The sequence below is a fragment of the Gouania willdenowi genome, chromosome 10 (assembly GCF_900634775.1).
Source record: "Gouania willdenowi chromosome 10, fGouWil2.1, whole genome shotgun sequence".
Taxonomy (NCBI): domain Eukaryota; kingdom Metazoa; phylum Chordata; class Actinopteri; order Blenniiformes; family Gobiesocidae; genus Gouania; species Gouania willdenowi.
In genome coordinates this window covers 13,729,389-13,739,762 of record NC_041053.1, presented here as the reverse complement: position 1 = coordinate 13,739,762, position 10,374 = coordinate 13,729,389, and the positions used below count along the sequence as shown (strand labels likewise).

At 39.8% G+C, this 10,374-nt stretch overlaps 1 protein-coding gene across 4 annotated transcripts in view; it reads right to left on the bottom strand.

Annotated features, from left to right (window-relative positions):
* Positions 1-91: 91 nt before the first annotated feature.
* Positions 92-10,374, bottom strand: part of jakmip1 (janus kinase and microtubule interacting protein 1) — a 46,328-nt gene continuing 36,045 nt past the window's right edge. For 3 of the 4 annotated variants that reach the window (XM_028458870.1, XM_028458871.1, XM_028458872.1), the window contains 10 exons: positions 8,476-8,574; positions 7,084-7,185; positions 6,950-7,003; positions 6,798-6,863; positions 5,627-5,695; positions 3,618-3,695; positions 2,368-2,577; positions 513-578; positions 323-399; positions 92-231 (listed from right to left, as the gene is read on the bottom strand). In XM_028458870.1, the coding sequence (XP_028314671.1) occupies positions 349-399; positions 513-578; positions 2,368-2,577; positions 3,618-3,695; positions 5,627-5,695; positions 6,798-6,863; positions 6,950-7,003; positions 7,084-7,185; positions 8,476-8,574 (795 nt within the window). In that variant the 3' untranslated portion in view covers positions 92-231; positions 323-348. The remainder of the gene's footprint in view (positions 232-322; positions 400-512; positions 579-2,367; positions 2,578-3,617; positions 3,696-5,626; positions 5,696-6,797; positions 6,864-6,949; positions 7,004-7,083; positions 7,186-8,475; positions 8,575-10,374) is intronic. The other variant, XM_028458873.1, reaches the window with a different exon arrangement.

The window sequence follows — 10,374 nt, the reverse complement described above, 5'->3', positions numbered from 1 at the left end:
TATTGATAAGTCTCAGGTTTAAGAGGATGTTCATCATAAATACATCTTTTTTTCTCTCTCAGGAGTATCTGGTGATCTATAAAAACTCTCAAAGAGGTTTGAATTCTTCATAGCAATCTTCTGCAAAAGTGCGATTGTATCAAAAAAGGCCATCAGGTTTGTTTAACTGTGTACAAATGCATAAAAAAAGGATTTGTTTCGACCACGTTCTGCTCCACAGCTCCTCAACACCTGGCAACGAGACACAAATGTGAAAAAATGTCTTCATCAGAAAAGTGTCAACACTATGTTCCCAAATCCCCTCATACATTAACAGAAGTACCTGAAGTGGGTTCACAGTCCTTTTCTCTAAGGCCAAAGAATAAATGCTAAAGAGAAAAACAAGAAGAGGAACAAAAACTAAAGGAACACAAAAGGGAGAGAGGGAAAAAACCAACAGAGAATGAATTTAGTCTTTTTATTAACATTTCTTATTCCTCTTGTTCTTGAAGATCACAGAAGCCAGTGTATACCTTTTCCTCGATTTCTTTTATTAGTCTCTTTTGCAAATCAATCCTGTCCTCCAGCTCTCGAATTCTCTGCAAAGCAAAGACATCAGTGGTTAGTTTCTCCAAATCTAAAACCTTGAATCAGTCTTTAAATCCTGAATGTCAAACATTAGGTTCAGACCTATGACGTGTGTTGGTTAAGGACTCTGAGACATTTTGAAAAAACTAAATAGTTGGACCAACTTAAAAGAGCATAAAGCAGGATCAAGAAATCAGACTCCATAGTGACACCACGATGGTTAATGTAACTAGCCATCTGCACTGCACCTCTGACGTTGACATAAACAGTTGTTTGTTAATAAAATGGGTACCACCACTAAAACAAAAGTAAATATATCGATTCTTTGAGGAAAAAAATGAGGTTCGGACTCGGACAAGAATATGCGGCTCGATCCGCCTCTCCAACTGTGACACGGTTATTTATTTACTCGCCTTTCATGTGACCGTTTACTGCACATGCCTCTGCGTACATCTGTGAAACCAAACAGTAGTTTAGTCCACTGTGCTTGTCTTCTTTCATTCTCCAAGCCGTCTTCTTCTCATTCTGCATTTACGGTAGCGGGCCGCGTTTCCGAACCGTCATCAGCGTCATTTGACGTCACAAACAGCAGTACAAAATGTATCACACAATCTGTTCAAGGCAATAGGTAGACATATGTGTGGAATCATTCTCTTTGGTTTAAAACGCTTCATTAACCAATAAATGTTTATTTTTTCACAAATCCTGCCCGATGCTCCTTTAATTGAATTGTTTCAATTGGTAACACCTAAATGAGATAAGTTCTTTGAACTTAACTCAGAGTCGCTGAAGTCAAGTTCAGTGTGAACGCACATTTAGAGGGAGACTCAATAAGCTGCAGATAATACAGTTAAAGGAGTTTGTGAATGAGATGTAGTTAATGAACAACTGCACAAGTCATGATAATTATGAAACAACTGAGGGTTTCAGAGAGAAGGGGTACTGAAGGAGAGGGTTGATACAAACTACAATGACACATACACACGCACACACACAAACGCACGCTATGGGGGGTGGATCCATTCTAAATTAATGCACACCAGTCCATCGAACGCATAATCAAACTTATACCCTGCATCTGCAATCTAACCAACATCTGACATTACATCTACATTTTCTATAGACTTAGAATGGATACACGGGCACAATGCACAAGTCACATTCGCATGTGTGCTTGCAGACGTGTTAACACGTTTGCAGACACCACACCTACGCCACACTTTAAAGTGTATGCACACAGATACGCCACACCGAGATGACACCTAACAAACATAAATATATTTTTTTAAAAACTGTTAGGCACGTATGCGCGTGCAGGTCAGTAAGCTTGTGTGAGTGTTGAATATGGGGGGTGGATCCATTCTGTTCTTTGGATCCACCCCCCAAATTCAACACTCATACAAGCTTACTGACCTGTACGCGTGTACAAACCTAGCATTTTTTTAATGTTTACATGTCACGCAGACGATGCTAGATAGTGAAGCGCGCCTGACCGCTGTAGCTTCACTCATGCCACATCTGCCACTACACCTAACTACTTTAATTAGGTAAGTTTAGTGCAAGTTAGGTAGGCAGGTACATGTGCGATAGACTGCTGCGCATTAATTTAGAATAGATCCAGCCCCCATACGCACGCACGCACACAGACACAGACACACATCCTCTGTATCTGTGGACTGTTGCTTTACCATGAGGACTACAGGGAGCAGGCACAGGGATACTGCATCTTTGTCAGAGCACGTGTGGGGTCAGAGGTCAGGGAGGACTGGACTGTAGGGCTGACTTTGTTCTGAGTCTTACCTGCTGAGCCTGCTGTAGGAGCTCCATGCGCTCCTGTAAGATCTGACTGTCAAACTGGCGGCTCTGCCTGAGAATCTGCCGCCGCAGCTTGTCCACGGCAAGCCTCAGCTCCTCCCTCTGCCTGTCTGTCAGCGACTCAGCCACCTGGCGGCATGCCGGCTGCTCCTGTTGCAGAGCGCTATACAGCGTGGCCTCCAGCTCCTCGATCCTCTGCACAGCCAGCCACACGCACACACACACACACGCACATATGTACATGCACATGCAGATACATACATGCAACCACACACAGACAAGATTTACAAGCACACAAACATACACTGCTGTGACCATGGCAGAAATGTGAAACACTAAATACTCAGCTATTCTGTTCTTTTGCATCTTATTTATTGTTGAACATCTAACTGTTGCTCTACATAACCACAACTTTTATTACTCCCAATTTCTCAACCCTCCTATTATCCTTGGGGTCAATTTGACCCCATTTATGTTAATCATTCAAAAATAATAGTGAACTTTTTTTTTGCTTCATATTTCATGACTTTTTATAATTTGATGAGTGAAATTTATTAAGCATAAATTTATCATGATGATATTTTGTGCTGAACGGGATTTGTTGGGTTTTTTCTTTTTCCTTAAGAATTTCATATTTTGATAGTGCTTCAAGATGACTATTGTAATTCGCGCTGTATAGACAAAGTTTAATTGGATTGAACACATATTGTACGCATTAATGTTCCTCTGGGGTCAATTTGACCCCAAGGGTAAAATGTGTGAGGATAATAGGAGAGTTAAAAACAAGATTGACAAAAGAAAACAGTTAGAGGTTCAAGTGGCGAGTCCTACTATTCAATTTTGTTTATTCGATAAAAATATTTCTTAAGAAAGCTGATAAATAATCCCTACCAGAAATAAAACTGTTAAAAACTGAAAATTTAGCAAGTTAATCAAAGTCTCCTTTAATCAGCTTTTTATATGTCTTCATGTTTCATATTTTTTATCATAGAATGAAAGACAGAGTTTGGTCAACTCTAAAAGTACAATTAGAGAAGATATAATTTAAAGAGGATATTACCACAGTTCAGATTTCTGTAAGATGCAGTATCCCCCGCACAACGTGACAAAGTACACCATCATGGATCGTTTGTGATGATTCATGAAGCTTTGAATGAATATGTGTCCTGTTCTTACCCCTTTACTCTGTGTACAGTAATATTTACAGTATTTACACGCTGACTACTGCTTTGTACCATGTAGGCCTGGTCCAAGGCCTGCTTCCTGTAGTCCAACTCTTCTTCGAGGAAGCCCTTCTGCTTACTGAACAGCTCCTATAATAAATAATAACAGCATGTGAACGCAGAGCGAGGTGTGGTTTAATCCAACAGCAGCATTAGTGTTTCATTAGTTACCTCTAGGGGTGTGCATTAACATGAATCTGACGATGCAATACGATTCACGATTTGCCTATCAAAATACGATACATCCTGAACAATACAACAATAGACATTGCGATATATCACGATATCAATAACTACAAGTGCAAAATGCTATGAAATACAATGTCATTTTCAAGTACAAATATTAAAAACAAGTGGCAAGTTTGTCAAACTGTCAATTTACATTTTTTTTAAAAAAAAGTTTAACTTTTGCTTCTACAAAAGATTCTGGTTCTGTTAGGTTCTTAATTTTTTATTTTTTTAAAACTTCCAAGCTAAATTGCATTGAGGTAGTTTATCAAGGCCTGATGTGATTCACTGACACCTACTAGTGACCAAACGTTTACGCGCTATGCATATGTTAAGGTGCATACACACCGAACGCAACTTCACCGACTATAGTCGCTTAAATCACCCGTGATGAGTCGCTTGAAGAACTTTTTGGTCGCTTCATCGCTCCTGCGACACAACATTGTATGTGTCTGTGGAGCAGGAGGCTGCACTTCTTCTCCGGTCGTACGTTAACAGCACTTATCATAGACAGCGCCAATTGTACTTACGGAGTTACTGGAGGGTGAGGTCACTCAAAATATACTAAGAATTTAAAAGTATTATTCAAGGTGTATGCCACTTTCATTTTGCCCCCAGTTAGTTGAAGAAGTGTAGAGTAGGGGTTGAACAAACTAGTCGACTAGTCAGCTAGTCGACTTTAGTGTTGTCTCACGACTTTGTCCACGTGATGTCGACAAGTCGCAGTACCTGACTTTTGCCCACAGCAAACGAAGGTCCTAGTGCCCCTGCATGGAAGGCATCACAACATCAAGCATTTCTCATTCCTTACTGGTTTGTGCTCCTCCCACTACCTGGCTTGTGCACTCCTGTTGCCCTCTACCGGGCCTGCATGCACCCGTTGATTCTCTGATCGGTAGGTGTGCGATTTGCCTCACTTTTAATGTTTTATACCTCTTTCTTGGCCTTAATAACAGACCCATAATGATTCCCTGCTTTAGTGTCGCTCAACACTGACAAACGGTGTTGATCGTCAGCCTCCTAAACCTGAGCTCACACTGCAACTGGTAGGAACGTTAGTTGTAGTGGTAACATGTCTGTGTATTAGGAAGATCTGGAAAAAATCAGCAGCGCAGGTCGGAGGCTCTGTTAGCGGGGGAAGACGGACGACCGCCAGCCCCTGGGACACAGGACATGCTATAGAATCTAAGTAAACCCAAGAACACCGAGGCTTCCTCAGAGACGGGCGTTTGGACTTTGTTTGGGCTGTTTTTACGGTAGTTTCGGCTTCCTTCACTGAAGGATGTCACTCGGCCACCACCCCGTGAGCATCGTCTTCGGCTCTTGATGACGTCATTGACTAGTCGACTCAACTATGCACATAAAATCGACTTTTAAAATGATAAAGTTGTTCAACCCCTAGTGTACAGCCCTCTCCGTGCAGCCTCCAGCTCTACAAACAGTGAAGAACGGGGGAGTGGCGTAGGGAGAAACTCATTGCTTGTTGCGACACAGCATCACTCGAAGTTGCTTAAAATGTTGACATTTTTCAACTTTGAGCGACTTCCAGCAACTCAGGACTCGGGATTGAGTCGCTGGAAGCCACAGTCGTCTTCGAGGTGAACGCACTTTTAGCGTAATAAATGTTTTTTTTTTTGTTAAAAAACAAGATTAAAAAAATCAATTTGGAGATTTTTTGGATTGATACAATAATCGCACGCACTATATTGCTATTTTTTTCTTACACCCTTAGTTCCTTCTATACTTCACAGACTGTGTTATATCAATGTGATTAAAGTGTTACCCAAACATACCTTGTCGTTTTCCAGGTCGATCATCTTCTGAGTGAGAGCAGCCTCAGTGTTATCGATCTGCTTCAGCCACTACAGAAGTGTAAAAAACAGCTAAATATTCATTATATAGCATATTTTTTGGCTCAAGTACACCCTTTTTCTTATTTCTGAATCCAAGTACCCCCTTTGTTGGACTACAACAGCTTGCCTAAAATATGATGAAAAAACAACTATAGAGCATAATGATGACATGAATGAGTGACACACATTTTAAAGTATTTCATTTTGTAAATAATTGGAATTAAACACGCAGTATTCAGTGCCTCCTGAATAGATTTATTTCTATAGTTTTTATCTTTCTTGTCATTCTCAATTCCCATATTTTTAATGATTGAATTTGTTAATTTGGTAACAGTTTACTTGAATTTGTATACATAAGGCTGACATTGCACTGTTGTTATCTTCATTAGCATGAATAAGGGGCCAAGGCTGTTATTAAGTGTTGTTCGCAAAATTATGACACCTTTGGAGCTATGTTGGCATTTTTGGGCTAGGTTGTTGGCATTATTAAGGGTTATTCATTACCCAATTCCTAACCCTGCTTGTAGTTGGGTAGGGTTAGGATTTGGGTAATGAACAACCCTTAAAAACAGCCTTCATGACACCTTATAATACTAATGACAGGTGTCATGTCATAATAATGACAGCGTAATGTCACCCTGTATGAATAAAACTTAAAGTGTTCCCGTTAATTTTCCACTCTTTCTCTCTCAAGTAGCCCCTGTAGCACCATCACGTACCCCCATTTGAGAAAGAAAGTGTCTATTTGTACGGTTGCCGTACGGACAACCCCTGGTGGTGCTATTCATATTTTTACCAAAGTACGTAGCATCTTTGGGTTAGGGTTTGGGTCAGGTTTAGGGTATAACCCTATATCGCAACATTTTTTTGGGTTAGGGTTAAGTTTACGGTTAGGTTTGATCTTAGTCACTTGACCTAAACTGGCCAATGACTGACCATATAACGTGACCTAAACTGGCCAATGAGGGGCGCTGCATAAGGATAGAATGTTGGTTTATTGATACGCCAACCGTACGGATAGCCACTGCCTTTGTGAAACACTGGCTTAGACTGTATTTATGTGTAAAATATATACAATTACATCCTGAAATAATGTTGACGGTCTGCTTACCTTTTCACAGAGGGAGATCACTGTCCCAGCCTGGATCACAGCAACCTGCTCTTCATTTCTCAGATTCTAGAAAATATATAAAAACACAATCTAATTCCTCCCAGTCGTTGACTCACTGACCTAAGTTTGTTTTTGTTTTCTTTTAAACTAACCCCATTATCGCCCAGAATATCCAGCTTCTTCATCAGATCAGGAATGATTACATCCTAGAAAAAGGTCACACCATGCAGTGAGTCTGTAACACAGCTTTCAAAGTGACAATAAGTGTTGTGTGTGTGTGTTTTACCTTGACTCCTTCCTGGTGGCAGTAAGTCTGCAGAGCACTGCTGCTGTTCTCAGGGAATGCTGACATGTGCAGGTTTAGAGCAGGAGACCTGCGCTCCCTTTCCTACACAAAACCATGACACATCAGTCTGAATCCTCACGTGTATGAACAATGATTGGATGTAAATCATTAAAATAAACTTTTCAATGTGATCACGTGAGCAGTGAAAGGCATATTGAGTATCCAAAATGGGAGGGAGAGGAGTTTTACTCACATGACACTGAAATATGGGTCGGGATCTGCCAAAGTGAGGAAGGCGGAAACTTAAGATTTTAAATGGGATTTCAAATAATGAAGATACATGCTGGAACTCAAGATGTGGCGTTTCCTCCTCATGTAGACTTTACAGACACAGCAGCACGATACACGGTGGTTGGTGACACCAGAGCCTTCATAACCATAAGTCTATAATAGTTGTCAAATAAACTTTTGAAATGTTTTTAATCCTTTAAATCCCACGATTAATAAAAATGATAAAACCCCTGAATCAGGCTTTGAAACCAAAAATAAAGTTAAGAAAATTAATCAAAAGGATGCTTTAAGTTTTATTATATATTGATTAAAGTTCTGTTTACAGAAATATATTTTTATTAAAAAAAAAAACAAAAACAAAAAACATTAAATATATAGGAAAAAATAGAAATACATAAATAAAAAAACTAAATCACATTCCCATATTCGACTATTTATCATTTTTAAAAAGTAATACGACAATGTATCTAAATGTTTTTCCATAACTTTGAAACATTATTGTTTACAATTGTTTTGCTATTAAATTATTCAAAGTTCAAATCTAATTCAAAATCTATTTTTTTTTAATAATTATAATTTGTTTTAGTTTGAATCATTTCAAAAATATTTTTGCCATTAAAACCATTAAATTCTATGTGCATTAAATGGACAATCTTGGATCACATGGCTAACTGGAGACGACATAAAGACAGCGGGCCTAATGGAGTTAAGAGTCAACATTTTTTGCTGGTATAACTTTTTACTTATTCAAAATGTGTTTATAGTAACTGTTTTGTAATAACAAAAAAAAAAAAAAACACCCTAGCAAGATTCAAAGCAGGTTTTATATGATGTGTATGTAACAAAAAGGAGGTGTCACGTGCAAAAAAAACCAACATAAAAACAAAAAAGAAACAAGCCAAAGGAATGAGGGTGGAGTGAATGATGAACTTAAATACATTTTATTATTATTTATTAAAAAATAAAAGTCTATTCTTCTCAACAAAAACACGTGGACAATGAGACACAGAGGGCGTGTCACTGTATGTAGGTAGTGAGTCTGGAGTTGAAGCTGTTGTTGTCGCCCTCTGGCGGCACTTTGAAGTTACTGCAGTCTCTTACTTCCAGCTCGAGCACTCGGAACTCCAGCAGCTCGTTCTGGTCTCGTGCGTCCTGGACCTCAGAGCGTAACCGCGACTCAGTCTGCAGCAGGACGCACATCTGCACACAAACACACCACAGGTGAACAAATAGCACAAACAAAACAAAAAATAAAAACAGTGGAGCGATTAACTGATTATGCTCTGTAATTAATCTAATGAGCCTTTTCACACTCTTGGACCTGGGGTGGGGGGGCTCATAGGTCGAATGGTGTAAAAACATCAACAAGCTCGGTCGGCCTGTTGATATTTCCAACTTAACAGCGTTTGTCATTATTGTCCAGGGATCTTTCGTGTTTATATTGTTCATATTACACATATTCAAATTCAAGGAGACAGGGCATTACGCTGATGCCACTTTCGGCCCAATCTGAGCACTTTTACAAACCGGTAGGAGAAGCAGTTTCCACTGGCGGAATCTACTCTACTTTCTTTTTGCGCGTTTCCACTGGGGAAAGGTACCTCCTCCGTGGTACCTGGTACTGCTTTTTGTAGTACCTCATTTGTTAAGGTTCCAAATAAACAGCCCTGCTCTGAAAATGTGACGTAAGCACAAAGCAGACACGGATTGAGTCAAGGAGTCATCACAGCGTAGAGTCATCAACTCACGCACAGAGAGGGAGCATTTGGCCACCATTGAATTTTGTCGGCGATCTCGTGAGGATGCTAGCAAAAAAGTGCAAGTCTGGCATTTGTGCATGTCAGGTTAGTGCTCAATGGAAACCGATACCGTCAATGGAAACCCTGCAAAAGCGAGAGATCTTCTATACTTCCCCACTCCCCTGACTTCCAGGGTCTCTAGCGCAATTAGGACTCTACCCGGGAACAACGCACTCTGGGGGACCATGTCTTTTCAGAGATCTGAGCACTTTTGAAAACCAATGGGAAAAGCAGTATCAAAGCGAGAGAACTCTCTTGCATCAACACTCCTTCTCACAGGCAGTAATATAAGTTTATCATTGTACTGGTCGATAGCAAATATTGATATTTATAATTATTTCTGGCACAAATTGTGTAAATGGTTTCTAAGCCATGCTGCCGACTGGCAGAATGTAGTAGGAACTACTTGCCAGTAAATAAAGCCCAATAAAACTCAGGAAAACAATAACCAGGAATGAATATTTGCTCCCTGGTAAAGATAGTAGCTCTAACGACTAGTACAATGATAAAGTTGGTGATATTACAGCCTGTGCAGCAGTATGGGGCGGCCTTGACTCCACTGACCAGTGCTGACAATGGTTTGTTTTCACTGAGCTGTCACAGTCATGACCGGGTTGTGACACATCGCCGACCATCCCTATCAACCAAAGAATTGCTGAGAAACGCCCTCAACTTGAGGTATTTTCATTTAAATTAATTACATTATTGTGGCAGATCAAAATATTGATTTAAAAAAGTGGCTATATAAGATCATTTGTTTTTAACAGACTTGAACAGATGCAGGCGTAGCCATTTACCATGAATTCCTCTGTATTTGAGACAAAGGGCTGCTGACACCTTTAGTTTTTACCATCGGGGGATATTGATGTTTAATTTTTTCAATCTCCAAATAACAGAATATACAAATGAAATAAAACATCAGGTCCATATGATGTGCTTTAAGTTAGCATATCATAAGCAGTAAGAACACTTTTATGAGCAATACAATTATTGAACAAGCTTGTTGCTTTTTCTCTCCTCATAATAATATTCATCCACTGACTATGTTCATTTGTCAGTCATGGACTTAATGATTTTGGCTCTGAATCTTGTCCAGTGTGGATTAGAGACACGGCGTGCTCGCAGCATGTTGGAGCTAGCACTGTCCGAGTGTCTGCACTAGCTGTCTGTGCTAGCTGCTACATGTTTAGCATTGAGGTGG